The following is a 27,237-nucleotide window of genomic DNA, read 5'->3' on the forward strand; positions in this document are numbered from 1 at the left end:
ATTTTAATACTGACAATTCTCCACAGACTGTCCATTATTTTAGAACACAAAACCAATTGGAATGATGAAGGATGATACACAGTTGATCTACAATGGAAGGCAGAGACATGATATATATAGAAATTCAATCAAATTGAAGCTAGTTATATTTGATATGAATTTTAGGTTAGAATCACATATTTTCTCCATAAAGTTAAGGATCTGATATTCATTTTCATTGACTGGCACATCCCGAATCCAAACTATAATAAATACAGAGTTACTAAGAATGTTTTATTAGATTGCATTAGAAATGACCAGGGAAATAAAATAACAATATGAAGGGAGCAGCCTATACATCCAGGCTGATTTACTATAATAAATCACTCTCCTGTCAATATTTTTGCAGCATTTCACCAGATACCAATTAGTTTCATAATAGAGTTTAAACAGCCACAGTGGACAAAGTCACAGGCTTAACATGAATGATAGTACACTATCAATACCCTCCAGCAGTTTAACACTCCCATGATACCTTGCAAAGTAAGGGAAATGTAAACAAAATAGAAGTATGCATTGCCAGGATCCAGAATGAGGCTTGCAATGAAACTGGTTCTGATGAAGCAAATAGATTCTGTTCCACCTAGCTGAGTTTCAAGAATGTATGTTTATATAGAAATTGAAGCTCATATCTTATCAGACACAGGTAAAGTGCTTGAGGACTGTGAGAGTTTTATGTTTCATCCATGAGGGATGCCTGAAATAATTTTGAATATATTGGTGGATGATGTAGCATAAAAGTCACATTGTTCAAAAGCGCCTGAAGTAAATACAACTGCAAGTATGGTGCTGTTACCTAAATGAGGGGCAGGTGAGAAGAGAATGAGATTACAGATGATAAATTCCCTATCTCAAGGATGAATACTGATAATTATTTGGCTGATGAAAGTGAACAAAGAACAAATTATACAAGGTCACCGTAAGCAAAATCATTTTATAATCCAGATGGCATTAAAGTTTTGTTTTGTATAAATACTAATTGATTTACTTTTCATTTCAGCATTAACACATTGGGCTGATCTGCATCGCCCCGAAATTGAGTTTTGGGATTGTGATGTATGAATATACCACACCTAATGATCCAAGATTTGGCCATTAACATTACTGTTGTTTGGAGGACTAAGTATTGTATGTCTAGCGGCAGTAAACGTTGCTTCAACTACTAAAGCCTGCCTGCACTGACAATGCTTTGCAACCACAGTGCTGTTACTGGCTGGTATTCTACAACAAAAACTGACCTGAAAAATTTTCAAGAATGATCACCACACAAGAGATTTCAGCAAAGAGGGTACTTTAAGAAGTCAGGAAGTCCCTCCAGAATAAACCATAAAGGCAATGGGAGGCAAGTCTCCTGATTTTTTAGGTGATCCTCTGGATTGAAGATGCCCCCCTCCCTCTGTAGTTCTATGGGTTCCAAGGTGATCAATAGTAACCAAAAATGAAGCAATTATGTCAATGAATTGTCTTCTTCTTCTTTTGCTTGGCTTCGCGGACGAAGATTTATGGAGGGGGTAAAAGTCCACGTCAGCTGCAGGCTCGTTTGTGGCTGACCAGTCCGATGCGGGACAGGCAGACACGGTTGCAGCGGCTGCAGGGGAAAATTGGTTGGTTGGGGTTGGGTGTTGGGTTTTTCCTCCTTTGCCTTTTGTCAGTGAGGTGGGCTCTGCGGTCTTCTTCAAAGGAGGTTGCTGCCCGCCAAATTGTGAGGCGCCAAGATGCACGGTTTGAGGCGATATCAGCCCACTGGCGGTGGTCAATGTGGCAGGCACCAAGAGATTTCTTTAGGCAGTCCTTGTACCTTTTCTTTGGTGCACCTCTGTCACGGTGGCCAGTGGAGAGCTCGCCATATAACACGATCTTGGGAAGGCGATGGTCCTCCATTCTGGAGACGTGACCCACCCAGCGCAGCTGGATCTTCAGCAGCGTGGACTCGATGCTGTCGACCTCTGCCATCTCGAGTACAATGAATTGTATTTTAACAAATAATGGTAAAATCATAATTTTGATTAACTGAATTTAGTCCTCTTGAGATAGACATTGCAGTGAACTGGAATTCACTGTCTATGTATTGTTCAGATGGCTGGCTCCTCCACGGCTCCACCCTCACCTACCCCAATATAAACCCTGGTTTTCCTGCCTTACTTCAAATTCACCTGAGGACTACTGTGTCTACTGGCCATTGATTGTAAGTTATTAAAAGCGTATTTGTACTCCTCACTTGTCTCTGAGTGCATCCCGTCGCATGACAGACATACACCTTAGAACTGCTATATCAACCTTTTTTTTCCCCACTTACCATTCACATTGGTTTTTATTGGGAGTTTCTCTTTGAAATGATTCACCTCCTCAGTGAGATTGTCAACTTCCTTATTCAGATCATCAATGATTCTGCTGAGCTCTTTCGGTTCTTTGGAGATATTAACGTTTGGATCAATCTTCATTTTGTTTCTCCTGCACAATATTAAAGTTGTGAATATATTGAATGCACTCTATATGGATTCTGCATGGACAGTTTCATGATTGTATTGTGGTTTTATCATCTAGTTAGTATTTTGCGATACTTTAGGGATACATGCAGAATATCTTCCAGCAATTCCTTTATAATAAAATCACTGCACCGCTTTAAAGATTTAGAAATAGGAGTATTTGTTCTGATCAGAACTATTTTAATAAGGTGCCATAGACAGTTGGAAGATTTTCAGCTGTTTTCTATCTTTTCAATCCCTGCGATTCCAGCACCTGTTGGATGAGCTCTATCTGCAAGAGGCTTAAGTTTATGCATATTGTGTGTGAGGATTCTTCTTTATCTGGGATTTTCTCTGCACTTAGCAAATGGCAAACAGCCTTCAGTTCCAATATAAAATTATTTCAGGTTAGAATGGAGTTAGAGTTTTGAATAGCACTGGAGGTGCGTCTCTGTGTGCGCGCGCGCATGTAAACGTGTGCAGCTTGAAGCTTAATGGCACTTATGCTGAGAAGTACCCAAAGTTCCACATGGAGCTGGTCAGTAAATTCTGGTTAATATTTTAAACATTGAGAATTAATTTTTGACTGGGATGTGTCTGTTCAAGATAGATTTGTCGCAGGGACAGCAATTTTTGAGGACGATTCCATTGTGAGAAGTACCTTTCAGCTTATGCAATCAATACATGCATTATATGATGCAGACTCATTTATATTGGTATGCAAATAAATTGATCGGATGTGGTGCGAAAATAAAAGCAGACATAATCGATTAATTCCTCATTAACTGTAACATAACTTTTACTGGTTCAAATTAAAACTTTTGCATTTTAAAACTGAGGCTTAAAATGTACCAAGAGTTTTTCACAAATAAACTACTGCAGATATTGGTAAAACTAGAAAATGGTGTAAATACTCTTCAGGATGGGCAGCACCATAGAGAGACCAACAGTTTGAATGTAACTTTGCACTAAAATTAATTCACCGATATTTACACCAGTTTAAGGAAAATGCACAGAAATTTCTTTCCTAGTTCAGGAAGAGAGAGTGTAACAATTGAAAGTAGGTTTTTAATAATTCTTATTCTCATTCCTGTATTTGTGACTTATATCTAAATGAAGTATTTGTATTTAATGCCACTTTAATAATGCTTCTGGTGGGAATGAGTTTTGTGGTACAAACCTCTTCTGTACCTCCTAAGCCCCTCCCTTCCTGTTCTTCACACTGCTTGTTACTTGCTAAGGGTAAGTGTGGAGAACTTAGCTGAGGGGCTATTAATGTTTTCTTTGAAAAATGAATTGTGTATGTTATCAATCTTAGTTTTGTATTGTTTTATCTTATTGACATTTTGGAGCCATTACCATGTGCTGGGCATGTGATCAATTTCACAGTGTAAATTATTTTTGTTCTTTTGCATGCTTAGGAGGAAAAGAAGAAAACTCAGAAGGCAATGGTTGTGTTATTTTCTCTTCTAAAGGTACAAACTTTTCTTGTTAAATGTATGATTTTAGCCAGTTAGTTTCTCTATGCAGTTTTTAAACGCCCACTGGGTGCCACTGTTTTCACTTTGTGTGTACATACACAGTTTTAGATAGGTTGAAAGGATGTTAAAAATGCAAAATGTTTTTCCAGGCAAATCTTGACTAATACTGTATACATATTGAAATGTTAAAATAAAGTATCTGTATTTTGTTGAGGAAAAGAATGAAGACACTGCTTGTTGCTTGCTAAGGGAGAAAAGGAAGAAAACTCAAAAGGCAATGGTTTTGTTATTTTGTCTTCTAAAGGTAGTGAATAAATGCTGGAAAACAGTTCCGTGAGTTGTTTCTTTTTCTAAGCCCTATGCAAACATGTTACAATAGTGTATAAAATAAATAATGCTGTTAAATAAATAGTGCTATTTTTCTTAATCAGATGTTAATATGAAAGGATATTCCTTAATCATTACATAAATGGGACCTACTATATGTAGATTCAACAATTTGGCACATGGCAAAATTTAATTATTAGATTTATAGCTATACTTTTTAGTTTTGTCTAAAAATATTTTTCTATTGGAGATCTGTACTTGATCATGTTTGCTCTTGGAAAGATTCATCGACCGTTTATTATATCTTTTGAATGTTGTATTCATTCAGCTAAACATTATTGGTGCTGACCACATCTAGGTTTGTGGTTTGAGGTGGGAGATCTTGACAATTTACTTAGATCAAATGACTTTGTAAATGTGGGACCTTTTCTTCCAATCAGAGACTGCATGCACTGACCTGCGATTTCCACCCCAGCCCAAGTCAAGGAAATTCACGACTGTGGCTTTTGTACAATGTGGCAGCATCAAACCTATTTGGGGATAGTCATTTATTAAGTGTTGTCTGGGTCTCAGGATAATTTCACTACACTCTAGCCTTAAGCCCCAGAAACATCATGAATTTCTGGAATATAGTATTGACAAAAACAAATGAATTCTGGAATTTAATGAGGAATTCAATACAAAGCAAGCCATGTTGACCAAGAAATCTTTAAACATTCAATATTTCTGTTGGTTCACTTATGGAAAGACACAATCATCATTATCTGTAAAATAATTAAAATTATTTTATGTTTATTTTTATAAAAAGAAATCATTTGTGGAAAGAGAAACAAAATTAATACTTCAGGTCTTCCGTTTACCTTTCCACGTGTTTCAAGAATTTTCTGATTTTTATTTCAAGAGTTCTATCATTTACATTATTTTCATCATTGTATTATTACCTGATTCCTACTGGAAATCAGTTTCTTTCTGTTAATGTTATGATGTTGGTGAGAGATCACAATGTGTATCCCAACCAAAAGGGTGTTTGGATTGTTGCTGTCCAAAAACAATCCAGCACATCCATTCCACATCATTCAGAAAATGTAACCATAATACTTATTACTTCCACTTAAAATTTGGGAGGAACTGACTGTATTGAGTGAAAGCTTTAATTGTGTAGTTGACTGAAATGGAGGAGAGTTACCTGGTCTTTTCAAAATAATCCTTTGTCTTTTCAAATGCCTCAGGGGAAGCAACTGAGTAGTTTAGAATTTTTGCAACTCCAGCAATTTTCTTTTCAAGGTCTTGAAATTGTTCATCAAAGGGTGGCCCTAGCTTTTTGCTGTGTGCAGTTGTTGTCCTGTTGGAGAGTCTTTCGATTGCTGGGATGAGTTCACAAATCTCTTCATCCAGAAGCTTAAAGCAAGGGTGACATGGTGTGCATTTTGGAAACTCCTTGCAGTAACCCCAGGCACATTTGTTGCAGTGTTTTCCTGTTACCCCTTCACGACAGTTACAGAGTCCTGTGGTCTTGTTACATGCAGGCCTTTCTGTTCCTCCAAAATTGCAGTTACAGGCTGGCAGGGAATACAAACACAATGGTCATTTTAAGATCTTTTGTGTGAGACAAATAATGCTGTGTACTAGAACTGTATTCATCATGGCACCCAAAGTCTGCCATCTTAATTGAGAGAAAGACAATGATGTAATTTAGCTTGGTTAATTAAAATTGCAAACAAACACAATATTATATCTACTTATTAACAGCTACAATATACTTAATTCTCTGTCCATACAAAATTGAATTTGAAAGCCACAAAATGAAGAAACAAACTGGTCAGTGGCAGAACATGGAATAAATCAGGAAGGTCACAGCCTGACATATGAATGGATTACTCGGCCAAATCAGGACAAATGCTGCTACTTAGATGGAGCACCAGGTTGATTCTTCTCATTGAGCCATACAGCATCTGCCAATCATAAAATAGTTATCCACATTAATCCCATTGACCACTATTTGGTCCATAGCCTACTAAGCCATGTTGTGGTATGTATGGCATTGGAATCTCTGAAATAGAAACACAGAATGTTTAAATTAGTCCTAATAATAATTTACTTATTTTAAAGTTTTTGCAATGGAACTCTCTTCAGAACAGTTGTGGGAATGCGTGGATTCTTCTTAATACAGGTATTCCTCACTTCCGATGGGGTTACGTTCTGGCACTCCCATCGTAAGTCAAAAAAATTATGTCAAAAAAGGGCAGTGGGATCAGTGTGGGGACCGACATGGGGCTGTGGGGAGAGAGCAGGGCAGTGGGATCAGTGTGGGGACCGACATGGGGCTGTGGGGAGAGAGCAGGGCAGTGGGATCAGTGTGGGGACCGACATGGGGCTGTGGGGAGAGAGCAGGGCAGTGGGATCAGTGTGGGGACCGACATGGGGCTGTGGGGAGAGAGCAGGGCAGTGGGATCAGTGTGGGGACAGACATGGGGCTGTGGGGAGAGAGCAGGGCAGTGGGATCAGTGTGGGGACCGACATGGGGCTGTGGAGAGAGAGCAGGGCAGTGGGATCAGTGTGGGGACCGACATGGGGCTGTGGGGAGAGAGCAGGGCAGTGGGATCAGTGTGGGGACCGACATGGGGCTGTGGGGAGAGAGAGCAGGGCAGTGGGATCAGTGTGGGGACCGACATGGGGCTGTGGGGAGAGAGCAGGGCAGTGGGATCAGTGTGGGGACTGACATGGGGCTGTGGGGAGAGAGCAGGGCAGTGGGATCAGTGTGGGGACCGACATGGGGCTGTGGGGAGAGAGCAGGGCAGTGGGATCAGTGTGGGGACCGACATGGGGCTGTGGGGAGAGAGCAGGGCAGTGGGATCAGTGTGGGGACCGACATGGGGCTGTGGGGAGAGAGCAGGGCAGTGGGATCAGTGTGGGGACTGACATGGGGCTGTGGGGAGAGAGCAGGGCAGTGGGATCAGTGTGGGGACCGACATGGGGCTGTGGGGAGAGAGCAGGGCAGTGGGATCAGTGTGGGGACCGACATGGGGCTGTGGGGAGAGAGCAGGGCAGTGGGATCAGTGTGGGGACCGACATGGGGCTGTGGGGAGAGAGCAGGGCAGTGGGATCAGTGTGGGGACTGACATGGGGCTGTGGGGAGAGAGCAGGGCAGTGGGATCAGTGTGGGGACCGACATGGGGCTGTGGGGAGAGAGCAGGGCAGTGGGATCAGTGTGGGGACCGACATGGGGCTGTGGGGAGAGAGCAGGGCAGTGGGATCAGTGTGGGGACTGACATGGGGTTGTGGGGAGAGAGCAGGGCAGTGGGATCAGTGTGGGGACTGACATGGGGCTGTGGGGAGAAAGCAAGGCAGTGGGATCAGTGTGGGGACCGATATAGCACTGTCGAAGTACAGTATGGATTCAAACCATTGTAAAATTTGTAAGTTGGACTATTTTAAGTCGGGGACAATCTGTGTTTGTCATTGGTTTGGCCAAACTGACAGTCACTCTTAAGTTTTAGTTAACCTGACAAATTTTGTGAATTAGTACCTACACTCACTATGATATAAATTCTGCAGAAATACAAGCCATAAGCTCATTGCTTGTTACTGATAGCAATATGATTCCATAGTCCACCATTTCCTTTTAAATATTCTTCTTGTTCCAAAAACCTTCAGTGGTGCTAAGCAGCTAAGCCTCCTGTAAATAAGTATTGTGATATAATTAGATACTCACGCATACATTTCACCTTTGGATCGCCAAAGTAATTATCCTGACATTCAGAACATGTCTTCCCTGCATAGTCATCCACGCACTGGCATTGTCCAGTCAACTGAAAATGTGGAATTAAAAACAATTTTAGAATGGAATGTAAAACTAAGGATTTTGCATTGATAGATAAATAAGTGGATCAGTGGGGTCTCCCTCCCCCACCTCAGCATGATCGACCAGGACTGTTGTCTAAAGAGGGTATGTAAAATCATTGAGCACCCCTTTCACCCTGGACATAGCATCTTTTAGCTGCTCCCATCAGGAAAGAGATACAGGAGGATCAGAGCCAGAACTACCAGGCTGAGGAACAGCTTCTTCCCACGAGTAGTGAGAATGCTGAACGACCAGAGGAACTGCTCACACTAACCATCCGAGACTCTCATATTCATGAAACAATATTTTTTATTTGTATAGATGAATACTTGTACTGTACATGTATTGTTGGTCTGTACGTTATGGCTGATTGTGTGTTTGGCACCGAGGACCGGAGAATGCTATTTTGTCGGATTGTACTTACACAATCAGATGAGAATAAATTTGACTAAATGAGTATTCAAGCCGATGTGTTACCAAACTGGATAAATAATTCTAGAACCTATGGCAATAGTTCCCTCAGTTTGATTGGACACTCATGCCCAATTCACTTCTTTAATTAACTTTGTTTTCTGTGATTTACTAGTAAATTCTGTACATTAATTGGAGTTTTAAATTAAGTGGGCTACTTCCCATCTTGCCTCATCACACTGAGTGCTGGCAGAATTCCGTGGGTCACAAGAACATGGTTCACACCCTCTTCTGCTGGACAGGTTCCAGAAACCTGGTGCACATTTTTCACAGTTGCTTCCAACCACATGAGACAAGCACGGGCAGTGACCAGTCGCTTGATCACACACACATAAACCATTAGGAAGGCACTGCCCCCTGTCGACTCCAATGCCATTGCAAGTACACTCTGAAAGATAAGTTAAACAACATACTAAATTGATAAAGAATAATACAGAAAGAAAACACCTGCATTATCTTTGTACAATTCAGATTGTATACTTCATTCTGAATTACTTTTGTTTCTTTTAGTGCTCTTCTGCAGTGAAATGAAGAAATATTTTCAAACTGATTGATATTTCTGTCTGAAAGGACACTGTAAAAAAAAAAAAAACTTTTTAAGTGACTTTTATTGGATTCAGGCTTAGTCACCGCACTATCTGGTGTTGAAAATGCACAATGCATTTGTGATAATTTTGACATGGAACAGCTTTCTTTTTTTCCTGATTGGATTTAATAACAGAACATGCTGGAAACATTCAACAGGTCTGGCAACAATTGTGGAAATACAAATACACAAAATCTAGAGACAAATAAGATTGGTTTAAGTTGTGGGGAAGAAATAGTTAAGGCAAAGGGACCATTTCCAAGATGAGACAAGGGTTGCCTTGCTGGTTAGCTGAAGGTTGATACTACAAAACACATGGATTGATAATTGAATTTCAAATGTTGAGTTGATAATCAAGAGTACTGAAGGAAGATAATTTACAGAGAGGATATATATATGCTTTCATTGTCCACAGTATTACTGGCATTGTCTGTTTCTAATTTTGAATGTCAAGTGATTTGGCTTACAATTCCTGCACAGTAATATTATGGTGACAGAATCTCTTCAGATTGCATGTTTTTCAGGCAGTTTCCATGAAAATATTCTAATGGGCTGAGCAGTTGAGTTAAAGTACAAAGAATGAACAAGTAATTTAGGCAATACTTATGACAGCTTATTAATTTTGTTACAACATATTTTAACACGTTAACATTAAAAAGTCTAATTTCAATTCTACTTCTAGCTTGTTAGAATGAATACTGTCACTGAAAAAACCTGCAGTGATTGTTTGTTGTTAGTCACACAGCAACCAGTTAAATTTACTCTCCAAAGGACAGGTTGCTATGATACTAATGAAATTCTACCCTGAAGTTTTCTTTGGTATGTACTGAACTATAACATGGAGAAACTAATTAACGTGATTAACTTTCTCAAAACTTACCTCTGCAATCCTTGTTCAATGCCGACCCATAATACCCTGGCTCGCACAACTGGCAGTTTTCTCCGAAGGTATTATACAGGCATTTCAAACACTTGCCTGTTCGTTGGTCACAAGCCTCTGGATCACTCCTATTTATGTTATCATTGCAATTACAAGGCAGACACTGATCTCCAATCAGATAGAAGCCAGGGAAACACTTCTCACAGTTGACTCCTGAATTAAAATACAAAAGAATCAAAGCAATTTTATTAAGATATTTGAATGTTGGAAACATACCGACATAAATTCCATTGATAAGATATGTTTCTTTCTTTGGCTTGGCTTCACGGACGAAGATTTATGGAGGGGTATGTCCACGTCAGCTGCAGGCTCGTTTGTGGCTGACAAGTCCGATGCGGAACAGGCAGGAACGGTTGCAGCGGTTGCAAGGGAAAATTGGTTGGTTGGGGTTGGGTGTTGGGTTTTTCCTCTGTCTTTTGTCAGTGAGGTGGGCTCTGCGGTCTATGTATGTGTCACCTAACTCATAGACTAAACAAACCACTTCAAAAAAGTAGAAATAGCACACATTTTTTGTCAAGATTCATGTCAGTTTTCAGTCTCATACAGGTCAAAAGGCCCATCCTCCCTCTCCTGGCTCCATCTACCCTCCATGCCACTTCATAATTGTAGTAAATCTATAATATATCATCTGTATACAAAGCTACAACATGATTGAAACCATTTTTTCTTCTGATCACAGATACACACCCTCTGTTAAGATGAAATGATAGAGGGCCATCTTTGCTTTTTGTGTTAATGCAGTTTCATTCTTATCTAATCTCACAGACAGAAACAATATGAATTTAAGAAATATTTTTTTTACAAGGCAGTTGGTAACTGACAGAATGTATAGCATTTGTACCAAGTGTTTTGACTGTGGAAGCAACATTGAAGTTCTGTAAGAATGAGAAATTACTCAATCAATATGTTCTGATCAATTTAGCTCAAGCCCAGTCTCAATGAGCCGATCTGGCAGAAAAAAAATCATAGGAGTGCCTCAAGTTGGCAAGATCATTATCAGTCAGTGAGAAGCTGGAGGGACTCAGCAGGCCGGGCAGGATCCATGGAAATAAATGGACGTGGACAGTCAACATTAAGATCCATTTCTCTCTGTGGATTCTGCCTGTCACGTCGCATCCTTCCAACTTCTCATTGGTACCTCAAGATTACAGTATCTGCAGTCTTGTGTATATCAGTCAGGATACCTGGTCTTAATCAGTATTATCTGATGAACACTGTAAATATGTTATATTCTGATCAAATATTTACTCTATTTCAAGGGTTACCTGTGAATATTGCAACCTAGACTGCAGAGAAACCCACAATGGGTCAGCATGTCGAAGAGAGAAAAATGCACCTTTTCTCAATTACCTGAAAGTTGGCTTTTAAAAATAATCTACACACCTGTATAGCCTTCAAAGCAGTTACAAGTCTGTTGTTTAGTTTGAGGATCTTCAGAACAAGAATGGGCAAAATAGCGTCCACTGTTGGGAATATCGGGGCAACGACATGGCTGACAAGGTTCATTTAAAGTTGGATTTCCATAATAGCCTTCACTGCAGCTACAAAACATAAATAAAATATTTCAATCACATATCCTAAAGATGGTCGTTTAAAATATTAACTAGTTACTATAGTCATTCTTTCTGTGAGTGATGAGATAAATAACAATAACAAATAATAATTGTCAATACTCTTTCTGCATAATCTAACAAATTAATCTTTTTAATTTTGAAATGTCAGATAGAATCTGTTTTCATGACTCCTGAAAACAGCAAATCTCAAAACATTACTGCATAAACACATTTTATTTTCTCACATCTCCCTTGTACCTGAATGCTGACTGTTTCTGGTTCTGGCTGCATCATGGACTGAGCCAAAGGTAAGTGGGCACAGCCCAGGATATGACAGGAAATATCCTCCCCATCATTGAGAATATCTACAGAGAATCCTGCCGTCTGAGAGCAGCAGCAATCATCAAGGACTCACACCACCTAGCCAGTTTTTTTTAATATAGATCAGACATACCCCAGAAAAGATCCCAATGATCCACAAATATGAACCCCTGCCCTGGCACCAACTCTTCAACCACGCATTCATTTGCCACATTTTCCTGTTCTTACCCTCTCTGGCATGTGACACAGACAGAAATCCTGAGATTATCACACTCAAGGTCCTGCTTTTTAACTTCTTTCCTAATTCTATATTCCCTCCTTGTTTTGTTTACAAGTGTATGTTCTTTATTTTTTCTTTTTCAATGTTTATTGAGTTATTATTGTGCATGTATACAAGAGAAGAGTTACATTACATTTATGTATTTAGAAATGTATAACAAAAAGAACATATTAATATTTAACAAATACATATTTCTTCTCCTTTTGTAAAACCAAAAGAAAAAGAGAGAAACAATTAATTTTTATTACCAAATCCCCTCTAACATCCATTCTGAGAGTAAAGTAGGAAAACAAAGGGTTTCCTGGTTAAAACCAAATTTACCATAAGGAACTAGAGAGAATCCAGTATAAAATTATGATTCTTAAACTAAATGGAAATATTGAATAAGTGGACACCAGACTTCAAATTTAAAAGATGTATCAAATGTCTGTCTCCTAACTTTCTCCAAACTTAAACATGACAGCAGAGAGCCATTGAAGTAGAGTAGGTGGGGTAGGATCCTTCCATTTGAGTAATATTGTTTTTCTAGCCAATAATGTTGAAAAGACAATTATTTGCTGTGCTGAAACAGTCTCCACTGGTATGATTCCAAAAATAGCTGTTAATAGATTTGTAATTCTAATCTTAAAACTTTTGTTAGGGCTTCAAAGACACTTTTCCAGAAATTATCTAGATTTGAACATGACCAGAACATGTGAGGTAAAGTGGCTACCTCAACTTTGCACCTATCACAAGTAGGGTTTACATTGGGAAAAATATGGGCCAACTTATTTTAGACGTATGTGCCCGATGCACCACCTTGAATTGAATCAAGTAATGACGGGCACAAATTAATGAAGTACTTACTAGTCGAAAAATATGATCCTGTGGTGGCCCACCACTGCAGAAATCAAGCCAGCACATCATGTGGCAGGCGCGGCAGTAAACAGCAGCATAACACACTGTAAAATGTCCCTTAACACAGCGAACTGGCGCGGTTGAAAGCTGGAGCAGTACAAGACCAGCAGCCCTAAAATGGTGCTAGCCAAGCTGCCCAGCTAACAGATCAATAACAGGCTGGGGAAGAATGGCATTCACATGCAAAAATGTTCCCGCCCGCTATTGTTATTCATGCAGCTGATGTCAGCCAATCAAATAAACGGCGGGAACTCCAATTGTAAAAAAGGAGCCTTTCTAGTCTCACCAAATCTCAGATCTTAACCTCCCACACCGCAAGTGTGTTTGTTTCTTTGTAGCACTGATCACCCGGAAACAATTCTTGGAATTTAAATTTCCAAGCACCTTTAATTTATTATTGGATATTGGTTTCAAGTTAAATAACCAATTATATAGTGTAGATATTAACCCTTTTTGAAGTGGATATACCTGAAAAAGGTTGTCTATCATATTAGATGGGTAAGAAGGATAGTTTGAAAGTAATGTCTGCAGAAAATCTCTAATTTGCAAATACCTAAAAAATGTAATTGTGCTTTGCTCAAATCATATTTGTCTGCTAACTAAATGAAAGACATTAAGTAGTCTCCTGCAAATAGGTTGGAAAAAAAATCATTATTCCTTTAGTTTTCCATATTGAAAATGTCTGATCAATCAATGATACCACCCAATTGTCTTACAACCCCAGGGACATTCTGAATGGTAGGAGGAAACCAGAGCCCTCAGGGAAAGCCCAGGCAGACACAGGGAGTACATACAAACTCCTTAACATATAGTACAGGATTTGCACTCTTGTCCCAATCACTGGCACTGTAACAGTATTGCGCTAACCATGCCGTCATCAATAATGTACTCTGGCAATACATCTGAAATCTGAAAATCTCTGGTCACTGATCTTTTGGGAGGATCTGAAGATGTAAGACATTACAAAGATAAGAGGGTGTAAGTGCAAAACATTAACAATATTAAGATAAAAATGTTTGCTATCCCTACCGCTCGCAGTAATTTCCATTGGTAAATTCTCGACAGTTGTGACACAGCCCTGTCCAAGGATCACAGTGCTCAGAGTAGCCATTGCACTGACATTTCTGACAGCTCGGGAATCCATAATATCCAGGCTGGCAACTGTCACAGGCACGATTGATAATGTTCCTGTTGCAACCACATTGTCCAGTTACCTGATCACAGATAGAATCAACAGACCCTTGGCGATCACAGTAACAGGCTGAAAAAAGCAACAAAGAAAAAAGCAGTATTGTATTCCAATCACTGAAATCAAGAGCAGCATGGAGGTCAAAGAGCATCTCGGATCAAAGCATCCCTCAGCATTTTGTTCTGCCAACATCAATCCATACGCCATCATGTTGAAATAACGAGGCTACACCCGACATAGTCAGCCAACGAAGAGAGAAGTGTTTATTACAGTGATATGAGGCTTGATATAGACACACATGTGTCCTGGCGTCATGACATTTGAAGTGCTAACAACCTCATGACTATGTTAACTATGTTGAGTTAGGGCTTCTCAGTAAACCTAGGGTGCTGCTGAGTCACTATGCCTCGTGGCTGTAGTGGCCAGTAAATATGTGGCTGATGTGTCTAGCCATCACAAGATTGGAGCTGTTAGCGCTGGTTCTGCCCACTCCCTCCAAGCGTACCGCTACACCAAGTTGTTTTTGTTACATATTCTATAATATGGCAGTAGCACTGATAGATGCATTCCCCCCCCCAAAAAAAATCACAAACTGCCACTGAATCCCTTTATAATGAAATAAAATATGGAGAACTTTAATTATTGTAAGGTGAAGGCAACAATTAAAAACAATATACTCCTTGGAGCAGGTCTTTGTTAAATGTTTGTAAGTTGAAACCACTTCAATTTTTGCTCATGATAAGTGCAAAATATATAGAAAAGAAACTAAAATAGGACAAATAAATATCCTGCTTCAAACAATGAGTTAATAAAAAAATTTAGACATACAGTATGGTAGGCCATTTCAGCCCACAAATCCATGCCACCCAATTTACACCCAATTAATTTATACCCCAGGTAAGTTTCAAACGGTGGGAGGAAACTTGAGACCCCAGGGCAAAAACCACGCAGACATGGGGAGAATGTACAAACTTGTTACAGACTGTGGGATTCAATCCCTGGTCCCAATCACTGGCATTGTAAAGGTATTGCGCTAACCGCTACGCAAACCGTGCCGCCCTTCTGATTTTGTGATGTTATGCTTCAAAATATTTAAATATGTGTATAAATAGATTTATGGAAAATAACTTGGAAATATTGATCATAATCACTTCATATTAACCCCCAATGATTGTGAGAGACTGACCTGAACAACCATTGGCCCCAAATCCATAAAATCCTGGAGCACAGGAATCACAGCATCGCCCGATCACACCCGGCTTACATTGGCACTGGCCACCAAACTTGCTGCAAATAGGACTGACTGATCCCTGAGGGTTACAGCAGCAGGCTGTGGGTAAAGAAAACCAGTTCAATAAGCAGGAAACAAATGAGCAGAATGTAAAAGTTAAATGCATTTCAGTGGGAATCAGGAAATGTTGAAGAAGTAGCAGGCATTTAACAGAGTTCATTATGTAACTTCCAAACAACCCAAAGCAAATGTCAGTCAGTGAAGACCAGAATTATCTGGTGTTCACATTTTTATCTCTGTTCCCTGGTAGTCCTTCCCCATTTGGTAATACATATTTTTGAGAAACAAAATTTTCAGCTCTATCTTTCACAGTCCTATTCAAAACATTTTTGATTTATTTTCCACTGGTAGGATACCTGGCGTTGTCCGGGAAATAAAACACTCAGCCTTGGCATTATTCCTCAGTTTTCCTGCTGACTACTCCTTGTTTGTCTGGAGGCCTGACCACTGAGGTAGGCCTGGTTTTGCTGTTCTATTTCCCGCTGCCTGCCCCTTGCCTGTCTGTAGGCCTGAGCACTGAGATTGATGTTCCTCTGCTGTCTCTTGCTTTCTCCTTTGACAAATCCTAAGGGTTGGTGAAGAGCTTCTACCAATGTTGCTTTGCTTTTTTGAGCCCATATTGAACTGGGTTTGGCCACTTATTTTTAATTCTGAATGTGTATTGATGCACAACACTAAAACTAATTGAGGTGTCCCTGGTGCAAGTTCAAAAAAAATTTTTTTGAACTTTATACGACCTTAAAGGTTAAATTCAATGTAGTCATGACATTCAGCATCAAATGTTACTCCTACTGAACCTCCTTGGACATTTTTATAATGCTCTGTAGAGCTCGTCGAAAGAACCAAAGACTTGTTGATCCAAACCAAGGCTTTTATTAGCAAAAGACTGGAGCTCTTCACAGGTGGCCGACCAGTCCGGAATGATCTGACCTGGCTAGGGACACATCCTTTAAGGCCCAGACAATAGGTGTGGCTTAGCTCTCAGCCAATCGCTGTAAGCACAGTCTAGATACAGTAACTATATACACTATGTACATTGGTGATAGATCTGTACTATCACATGCTCCAAATTGATTTGCATGGCCAGCTTCCTCACTTTTCAAAAATTTTCCTAATTTTCTTTTCTCCTTTTGAAATATGGAATCATTTATAAGTCATCTTGGTATTTGGAAAACTAGTTGAGTTTGGACCATGCCTGATTTTCTTTTCTGCTAGATCTGTTAGTTAAGCACACTTGGTGTAGAAACAAAAACTATTGGTTGCCCACTGATATTTGAATTCTCTTGGGATGAACTGAGGTAATGAGTCAAAGTGGCTTAAAAATGATCTTACATAGGGAAATTTTCCACCACATTGCACCTTCCAGCTGGATCCATGGTACAGATGAAGCGTGAAATAATTGAGTAAAATTTCCCCCATCCTCTCCCAGATGTACCTACATTTCAAATTAACTGAGGTTGAATGCACTCCTGATCTTTACTTTTAGTTGTAAATCCATGGGGTGGGGTGGGGGGGGGGGGGGGGTGGGGGGTGGGGTGTGCATTCTCAATTTTAATTTTGCATCTATTTCAACCTTTCCTTAACCAACTGGAGAATGTCACAGATTTTGCCAAGATTTTCAGATATGTAAATATTCAGCAAGAAAAGCAACTGAGGCATTTTTGTAGTAGTCTTCTTTCCCTTAGCTCTCTACCTCTTCCCTCTCTATTCATAGAGCTATCCCTCCTCCCCCTGTTTGCTGCTGTACCCTCCCTCCCTTATCCACCTATCACCTCCTGCCTTTGGGTCTATCCTCCTCCCCCCCACCATTTTGTTTGGGGCCTGCCAACATTTTTCCATAGCTTGATGAAGGGTTCAAATCCAAAACCTTGGTTATGTGCCTTTATTTTTGCCATATTAAGTACACTGTTTGACCTGCGGAGTCTCTCCAGTATTGTGTTTTTACTGAGGCATTTTTGAGCAGCGAGAAAGATGTCCAGGTTTTGAAAATAAAAGTTTTAAATGGAACTTTGAAAGACTGAGAGCTGAAAATTTAAATTTTCTCAAAAAATATGAATTGCCAAATAGGGAATGACTGCAAGGGACTATTGATTGAAAGGTGATTGCTAGATAATTCTAGTACGCACTAACTTGAGATTCACTTTGGATTGTTTGGGGGTTGTGATGCATGCTTAAAGTTGTATGAAAATATCTAAAAAAGGAGATCTGAGGAAGAAATTTTTCACCTAGAAGCTGGTTGGGAGGGATAGCAGGAAGCACATAGTCTCACATTTAACAAGGCAGAGCAGTCTACAGATCCATTGTTGGTCAATCAAATTAGTGTGCTTGAGTCATGGACAGTGTTAGGTCTGCTTTGTTCATGAATGAGTGAGACAAACACCAGGCTGAGTCGAAATCAGGGTTCTTTGTTCTTTATTACCGGATTGTAACACTTGCGACTAACAAAGTTAGTCGGAGAATGCATTCTGCCGTTATCAGCAAAATGGTGATTTTTTATACCCTTGGATACATGCTTAGAACATCATCATATCATTACTTGTCCAATGACTAAAACTGTTGCTATCCTTTCCCTGCTAGCTTCCTGCCTCTCAATCCATCAATGTCTCTCTTATCTTGTAAGTACAAGGATGCATTTACATCTTGTTACAGCCCTGTACATTCCCATCTCATGATGTTTTACCTAACAGGAGTACAAGGACACCTCCCCTTCTTGTTACTGCCCTGTACAGGGTAACTCCCTACACATTCCCATCTCATGATGTTTTACCTTACAACAGGAAGGGCCCCTTTCTGTGCTATTTGATTCTCTGACTGTAAATTACAAAATGTGTTTCAGAAAGTCATATAAATACAAACTGCATTTACATGCTTTATATGGATATCTTACTATAGATAATCTTCACAAAAAGAAGCAATGTTTTGTCTGTTGGCAGAGGATGTGGGCTGCCAAGGGCAATGTAGGAATTTTTACAAGAGGCCCTGTTAATAGTGGTTTTCATCAGCATCTGGACAAATGTTGGATCTGAATCTGATCATTTCCATGGATGAATAAGTCAGCCACTTTAGGTGAATTCTCCAGCATATTGCATGTCATTAAACAATTTGATAGTTTTGTTTGTTATGGATTCTGGATCTTTTACAGAATGAATTCCTTCCTGTGAATGTTTTGCACTCACCAACTGCTCCATTGTGGATTCGAGCAGACATACTGGCTATCAGTTTCTTACACACTTCTGGCAGGGTCTGGGGTCCTACTTGCGAGGCAATTTCAACACAATGGTATTGTCTGTACTCATCCAAATCTGTTTTGGTGCAAAAATCCTTGAGGGAATTAATCTTCGGAATCAAACCCAACTAAAAAAGAAAGGGAGAAAAAAAGATTTTAATTGCTGCATGTTTTATAGTGGAGGTCTGGGGATTGAGGGCAGAGAACCTGAATCACAGAGTGAATTTTTATAATTCGGTCTTGGTAAGCCAACAGAACCTGTGGATTGTTTTGAATGCTGAGCCAGCACTCTACAGCTTGGAGTGCAGGGGACATAAGGCCACTGTCCTGAGCTGCATAATGACAGCAGTGGTGTGAGAGGATGAATTAGCCACCTTCAGCTGGGGAAACTACACTTGGTGACTAATCTGCATGCCTAGATCAGGACATCAAAATCTATTGAATGGAGCATTGGACAGACATCTTTTCTGGGATGTAGGTGAGGTCTGGTGGGAGGGGTTCAGGACCTTATGGATGGCAAAACTACTGGAATGAGAGTAGGTGGTGGGAGAAAAACCAACAGCCTAGAACAGGATGCATGTTAGCAGCCAATGGGGTGGGGTGGTGGCACTTGTGGAGAAAGTGAGCAGGTGGCATTTGGAGAGTGGAAGAGCAAAGGAATCAGGAGGGGACAGGGAAAGTGATAAGATGGGATAGGTTGAATAAAGGTGTGTGCTAAGAGGCAGGTGGATCAAAGGAGATGGGAGATTAGCGACATGGTTAGAGAGATAGGGGATGAATGGAGGGGAGCACTTATTAAAAAATAGATGAGGATAAGTGGGGGAAACAAAGGAGGGGAATGGAGAAAAGGTATAGGGGCATAAAGTTGATGTGCTTTTCCAGAGTACCCCTTTCAGATGCTTCGATGTGGGAGAGTAAGTGTGTTTGTGTGCAGCAGACTGGTCTCCGATTCTCTTGGCCCTCCTTGCCACTGGATCAAGATCTCACTCTGCAAAGACTACCTGGAAGCTTTCTACAACACAACCTTCTTGTGTTAAAAGAATTCTTCCTCAAGGCATCAAGTGGAAGCAAGACCCCACCCATTCCTGATGCCCAATCCTGAGACACTGCTGAACAAGTACAACAATGAGGTGATTATTAACAATCTGAATTAAACTGAGGTCATGGAAGGCAGTGCAGTTTGTGTGAACTTTGCAATAATCCCATCTACATTCTGGATCTCTTGGCAATGTTTCCACTTATTTTTTTAAAATTTTTCACACTGTGAACCATATCAATAAAAATACACACAAACATTTTCAATGTTTCGACTTCTTGAACACATTATAAACTAAAAAGATCACACTCTGAACTTACAGAATCAATCAAGATGTGATCGTTGGGCTGACTGTACTCAGCAGGAGAGTGATTGAAGTAAATGTCCACAATATACCGTTCTTGTGGCTCCAGACAGATGGGGGTTTGAAGAATTGCTATTCTGTTTATGGAGAAATCCAAAGCAACAAGTCACTTACGGTGTCTTTTGCAAAACGGCTTGTAATTTAACATATTGACCACACAGCTTACTTAATTTTAATCATTACATGGCATATCCTTAGTGTTACACAACTTTCCAAGTAAGAAAACAAGTGTTATCATCTCACAATAATTAAAAATTGGTAAGCCAGGCCCTTTTTGATATCTTCTGATGCCATTGATCAATGAAGAGAGTAAATGTGCGCTAGACTGCTAACATTCTGTACTGACAGTAATAATTCTGGACCTTCTCTAAAATCCCAGATGTTCAAATCAATCAAGTGATGTGCTGGTGTAATTTATTTTCTTCGTTTCACAACTTAATCTATTAATAGATGTTTAATATAACAAGGGAGAGAGTAAGAACTCATGTTGCAAAATTAGTAGGTGATCTAACAAAGGATAGGAGCTGAGTACAATATTAACATGAATTAGTGAGCACAGAGCTGAACTGCAAGGTTGCAGAATATCGTGCTCAACATCAGCAAAACCAAGGAGATGATTGTGGACCTCAGGAGGAAGTCAGGGGAACACGAGCCAATCCTCATTGAGGGCACAGTAGCGGAGAAGGTCAAAAACTTCAAATTCCTGGGTGTCAACATCTCCGAGGATCTATCCTGGAGCCATCACGATGATGCAATCACAAAGAAAGCTTGGTAACAGCTATACTTTGTAAGATGTCTGAGATGGTTCAGTATGTCACCAAAGACTCTCGTAAACCTCTACAGGTGTACAGTGGAGAGCATTCTGGCTGGTTGCATCACTGCAAGGTATGGAGGCACCAACTCTCAAGACAAGAATAAACTCCAGAGGATTGTTAACTCGGTCTGCAACATCACAGGCACCAGCCTTCACTCCAATGAGGACATCTACATGAGGCGATGTCTTATAAAAGCAGTCTTTATCCGCAAAGACCCCCACCACCCAGGCCATGCCCTCTTCATTCTGCTACCATCGGGGAAAAGGTACAGGAGCCTAAAGACAAGCACTTAACGGCACAAGGACGGCTTCTTCCCCGCTGCCATCAGATTCCTGAATAATTATTGAACCAAAGACACTGCCTTACTTTTTTTGTGCACTGTGTTTTTATATATATAGTAATGTTGTAAGATGGTTATAATATGTATGTTTGCTCTATGATGCTGCCCCAAAACACCGAATTTCATGACGTTGATAACAATAAACCCTTATTCTGATGTCCAAATGTAGATGTGGAAGTTATTGGTGGAGCTTGAGGTAAAGACATAGAACATTACTGCACAGTACAGGCCCTTCTGCCCTCAATTTTGTGCCGGCTCATATATTCCTTAAAAAAAATTACTAAACCCGCCCTGGTGCAAGAGAATTTTGAAAGCAGAAGCAGCAGGTGAAAGTTTGTGCAGGACAGTTTTATTTTCACACACACCTGATGCGCAGGTTGATGGTCACTGATTGTTCGTACCTTACTCTCAACCAATGTGAATGGCTTGTTCAGCCCTCAAAGATGACAGCTGCAAATCAGTCACATTTATGAGCTTGGAGTCAATTTTTGACCATACCAGAGTACAATGGCATGTTTCCTTCATAAACTAGCCAATGAGATTTTTATGACCATGTGGTGGTTTTGTAATCAACTTGACTTAATCAAGATTTTCATTCCAATTCAAGTCAAATTAGAGGATATATATATATGTCCAGGTATTTAGTCTAAGTATTCAGCATTACATTATTGAACATCTTCTGTGTTGATATTAAACAGTGAAATATGATTGACACATTTCATTGAAAAGAATCTACACTGATTATTTTGTAGACTCCACCATCAACCTTGACACCACTTATACTCTTTCACCTCATTACAGACAATTGAAAACTTTATTCAACTTCAGATCAACAAGACTGAGGTCAACCTGATCAAATCAGTCGGAGAAAAATACCACAATGGATGTTCGAAATGAACAGAATAGGAGCTTAGAAAAGGAGGTGGGTGGGCAGATAAAACAGACCATCATAGAATCAAAATTTTGGAGACACACAGAAAAAGGCACCTCCTTCCACCAATTTAATTTCAATCATTTTGTATCCATTTATATTTACTTTATAAATCCCATAGTTTTCTCTGCATATTTCAACTTCCTCCGAGTTTTACCACTACCTATACACTTGGGCGAATAGGTAAGTGCCACTCCACTCATCTCTTAGGAGTTAGAAGGAAGAAAAGCATCTGGTGGCAACTCCTGCATTGGGAGGAAGAAGGTAGGTGCAAACTCCACATTGTTTCCTGAGGTAAGGATTGAACATGGGTCATTACATCCATGAGGCAGTAGTTATACTAGCACGTCCACTGGCCCATCATTACTTACCTGTGGAACATTACCCCAAATTCTAACCCATTTTAATGTGCAGGTGATGACAATACAGGTTAAAACTCAGCAGGTGCTTCGTTATATTTGCACATTGGTTTCTTGTGACCATAATTTCAACTGGTGCGGTGAATAGGGAAACCGCCCCTTTGCTGCCTGATTCAATCAGAACGGTGGGCAGAAGGGACCTCAAAGGGGTAGTTTTATCGATTTCTCCTCAATATCCACCATAAGATCATGGACTTCCTCTTAAACTAAATACATGACATCTGGTGAAGGCTCCACTTAGCTTTCAGCCATGTAAACATCAACCATTGGTTAACTAGCTTACCCAATAAGATCAGCCACCACAGGAACAAAGTCACACTATGTGACTTCTAAAGATAAAAATATTTTATCTATGATAAAGTAACAGGATTTTGTTTATCTACAGAATGTCAGCAGGAAACTAGACTGGCAAAAGTTGGATAAGTCCAGGATAAATTTTGTTAGTTTCATTGTTAGTACACTTAATAACTTCCCATGATTAATAACTATATAATTTGAAAATAACCCAGCAGATTCACGTTCTAACCTGTCTGTGCCTGGCATGGTGAGGGTATAACCTTCCACTGAGGGTAGGTTATTTCTGCACTGGCTCTCATGCAGATTTGTTGGCTGAACTCGAACACGAGCTACCCAGTCCTCTTTTGACTGTATTGGTGGAGAAAAAAAATAAACACTCAATTATTTTAAAAGCAGTCTTACAGTTACATATTTGATGAAAATAAAGGGGAAAATTAGGAAAAGAAAAGAGAAGCTAACACTAAGTTTTTGGAAGAATGAGGACTGTAACAGGAGCAAAGGCTGAGGAAGGTCAGGAGATGTTGAATGTTGACACATTGGAAGTGACTCAGATTGGCAGGAAAGAAATGAATCAGAATGATCGTACATCAATCTGGTCATATGCAAGGCGAAGAATTGCGCACAGACAAGTGTTTTGTGCAAATACCAATGACGATTGAGAAGGAGCAGAAGGACAGAGAAAGATTTAGGGTAGGAAGTTGGCATATGTTTTTGCAAATGCAGGAAAGAATTCTGATTGAAGCTTTGGGTGTGATCAGCAAATTTTATGTTCAACACATCTGGGAATGTGGGAGGTTGAGGCATGTCGCACTCTAATTACCTCTGTCTCATAGCGAATGGCAGCCGTGTAATCCATTGGGTATGGAATATTGTCAATAATGAACTGCAATCCCATTCCTTGTGGTACACGGGCAAATCCCAGGTTGGTCCAGGTAGCAGGCCGATCAGGAGTAGCTTCCCTTGAAACAATCTGTACCTGAGAATCTGGATTCATTGTTTGCTGAAGGTAAACAGAAATATTGCCAAAATTGACCAAATAGAACACCTCCAAGAACTTAGAAACCATTGTGCCTTCTGAAATTATCCTCAGAGCCTTTACCTTTAGCACATATTGAAGAGAAGAGCTTGACTGATGCAGAACTAATTGACTATGTCCACCCATATGGCATTCCTCGCAGGCAAGATGATATATTTGGATGAGTTACACAAAAAACAAATGCATAGGATCAGGAGAAGAGATTGGAGGAAAAGAATGGATGTAAATCTAGTGATGTGGTCACAGAAGGATTAGAGGAGAACTTGGGAGAAAACAGTGGTAAGGTAGAGAACTCTGGGCATAAAATTCAATTGGAGTGAAGAGGAAGCATCTTCTTTTTGGGCCATATATTTCCCCTGCAGCTGATGATAAAATGTGATCTAAAAACAGGCCAAACCCATGAATCACTAATATAGAGATAATGAATGGGAACATTAAGAATGTGAATCAAAGCCTGTTAGCTTTCAGAAAGTTTTAGTGCACATTGTAAAACCTCAAACTCTAATTTATAGAAATTAATTTATTACTTACATTTATTAAGGTTTGAAGGACCACTTTAAATACAAATACACTGACATGTCATGTATGATGCCATCCAGCAGTTAAATTGCTTTTCACGAACTGTAGGCTAGTTGATGGTTCTAAATGTGATTCAGCGTGTTCCAGATCTCTGCGCCTGTGTGCAGTGCACAAGCATGGAAGGTTCTGGAGATCAGATGTTAGCTTATCCACCCTTCCACTCTGACCCTAGATTCAGCACATATTTGGTTCCTTAAAAATTTGATTCCATAACTCATTGAGATGAGGGGCTGTACACCAGCTTGAACTGGTGCATGGAGCACATCCACATTCTTTCAGATAGGAATGTTTACCTTCACTGTGAAGATGAGTGATGGCAAGTATTTAATAAAGGCAACTTTCATGATGAATATTAATATTCATGAGGGCCACTGACCATAGACAGTTCTACCATTGAGGTTGTCAAGAGTACCAAGTTTTTTTAGTGTGCACTTAGTGGAAAATCTCACCTGGTCCCTCAGCCCCATAGTCAAGAAAGCCCAGCAGCCCCTCTACTTCCTGCGAAGGCTGAGGAAAGTTCATCTCCCACCCTCCATCCTCACTATATTCTAGAGGATGTATTGAGAGCATTTTGAGCCTGGTTTGGAAACCATACCACCTCAGAGGGTAAGTCCCTGCAGAAGATAGTGGAGTCAGCAGAGAAGATTATTGGGGTTTCTCTTCCTACCATGACGAACATCTACCACACACAATGCCATCTGGAAGGAGGTACTGTAGCATTCAGGCCCACACATCCAGATTGTGCAACAATTTTTCCCCCCAAGCCATCAGGCTCCTCAGTTCTTAGAACATGCATGTACTAATATATCATGGATTTTTTTTGCATTATGACAATATTTAACTCCTATTTATGTAAATATGCTCCATGGTCCTGGAGAAACGTTGTCTCGTCTTTACTATGCATTGCATTAGTAGTTATGGTGTGAACGACAAATAAAGGTGACTTGACTTGAAACATTAGGAAAGAATTAAAAACATTTAAATTATATAAAGATAAAAATATGCATCAAATCTTCAAAGAGTTGAATTGGTCCACTTACAGATAGAGATGTCAGAGGGCATCAGGGTGATGTGGGTGGTGGCATAGTTTCCACTCCCTGAGGCCTTGTTGCTGTTCACAGCCCCCTCCTCTTGTGGAGGGGCCAAAACAAGGAGACCAGCAGTATGGTTAAAAATTACAGAGCAGCTAAAGGTAAACATGACGCAGGCCACCCCTGAGTTATAGGTTGGGTCCAGCGTAACTTGGCTCAGAATCGCATGTTCCTTAAATCACAATTTAAATCTTTGGAAAATACTACAAAATGTCCTCACAACAAATTTAAAGCAACATCTTAACTTTGACTTTTGATAAATCCTTGAATTTTTCTGCCGCTGACATGTATGCCACTATTTGATGAGGCAGCGTCGGAAAATGGAAACTGGTCAGTCAATCTGATGGCAATTTCTTACTATAAAATACTAATGGCAATCAAAAGATAGTACATTATTTTGTTGTCACCTGTTATGATCTTTACAGGAAGAAAACAATTGAAACTTAGCCTACCCTCTTCATCTGACGCTGTGAATGATGCTTGGGAATCCTCTGAAGTATCAGTCTGCCTTGATCCATCCTAAAGTTGTAGCCTTGCTGTCGCAAATATTCATCACATGTTGGAAGAGATGTTGGCTTGACCTGAAGGGAAAAAAAAAACTAATTTAACTATTTCAGTGACTGAAGAATATTGACCAGTTGATGAATTTCCTCAAAGAAAGGTTTTATAAGAGAACATGAGATCAGACACAGCCATGTTAATGCTAAAGATTGTGCTTGAACATTATCATTCACACCCTGTGTGGTTTGGCTCCTCAACATTACCTTTCAAATTTTTTTGTACAATATAGTTGATGCTACGAAGACTAGAAGGTACCTGACTGATAGGCTTTTATTACCATAAACAGAAGGCAAGTCTCACGTTGTTGACCCGAGATCTGAGCTTGTTCTAGGGGAGGAGTTATGGCGTGGCCCCCTTTATTAGGAGAATAAAGGGGGAGGAGCCATGGGTACAATCAGCAAGGGGAGGCCAGCTATGCACATACAAACAGTGGTTCCACCATAACAGTAATGTGTTAAATCCCTGTATTCATTCAGTTAAAAGGATACAATTCACATCTTATGAACATGTGAAAGTATAGTTTCCTAATGATCCTGAAAGTGCAGAATTCTCCACATTAATGACTTCCCAGCATTCAGTTACTCTCAGAATGACAAGATAGCAAACAATTACAAATCAATATTCTAGATTCCTTTATTGTCATGTAATAAAACAGGTGTAATATTACATAAAATTTGCTTTAGTCTGCAATAAGGCCCACAGATTCACCATCAGCAGAAATGAAGGTACAATTAAGGTTTGGCCCAGAGACCTTAAATTGTAGCATAGACAAATGGAAATGAATTAATTCCACAATGTTTAAAAAAATCTTTTTAAGTGAAGCATCTAATTTCCCAATTCAACAAAGATGTCCAGAACAGA

General features: G+C 39.9%; 1 protein-coding gene and 1 long non-coding RNA gene across 6 annotated transcripts in view; one reads left to right on the forward strand and one right to left on the reverse strand.

Moving 5' to 3' along the window:
• The window catches only part of LOC138748757 (uncharacterized), a 62,262-nt gene extending 57,928 nt beyond the window's left edge, over positions 1–4,334 (forward strand). For 4 of the 5 annotated variants that reach the window (XR_011348237.1, XR_011348240.1, XR_011348239.1 and 1 more), the window contains one exon: positions 3,926–4,334. This is a non-coding gene — a long non-coding RNA (uncharacterized lncRNA). The remainder of the gene's footprint in view (positions 1–3,925) is intronic. The other variant, XR_011348236.1, reaches the window with a different exon arrangement.
• Positions 1–27,237, reverse strand: part of lamb4 (laminin, beta 4) — a 95,132-nt gene that overhangs the window by 27,158 nt on the left and 40,737 nt on the right. The window contains exons 16-28 of the mRNA XM_069909449.1: positions 26,268–26,396; positions 23,930–24,109; positions 23,339–23,457; positions 20,264–20,384; positions 18,858–19,035; positions 15,577–15,720; positions 14,231–14,462; positions 11,534–11,691; positions 10,091–10,303; positions 8,795–9,012; positions 8,025–8,121; positions 5,499–5,871; positions 2,336–2,490 (exon numbers count right to left, since the gene is read on the reverse strand). Coding sequence (XP_069765550.1) covers positions 2,336–2,490; positions 5,499–5,871; positions 8,025–8,121; positions 8,795–9,012; positions 10,091–10,303; positions 11,534–11,691; positions 14,231–14,462; positions 15,577–15,720; positions 18,858–19,035; positions 20,264–20,384; positions 23,339–23,457; positions 23,930–24,109; positions 26,268–26,396 — 2,317 coding nt within the window. The remainder of the gene's footprint in view (positions 1–2,335; positions 2,491–5,498; positions 5,872–8,024; positions 8,122–8,794; positions 9,013–10,090; positions 10,304–11,533; positions 11,692–14,230; positions 14,463–15,576; positions 15,721–18,857; positions 19,036–20,263; positions 20,385–23,338; positions 23,458–23,929; positions 24,110–26,267; positions 26,397–27,237) is intronic.

This window comes from Narcine bancroftii, chromosome 13 (genome assembly GCF_036971445.1).
Source record: "Narcine bancroftii isolate sNarBan1 chromosome 13, sNarBan1.hap1, whole genome shotgun sequence".
Taxonomy (NCBI): domain Eukaryota; kingdom Metazoa; phylum Chordata; class Chondrichthyes; order Torpediniformes; family Narcinidae; genus Narcine; species Narcine bancroftii.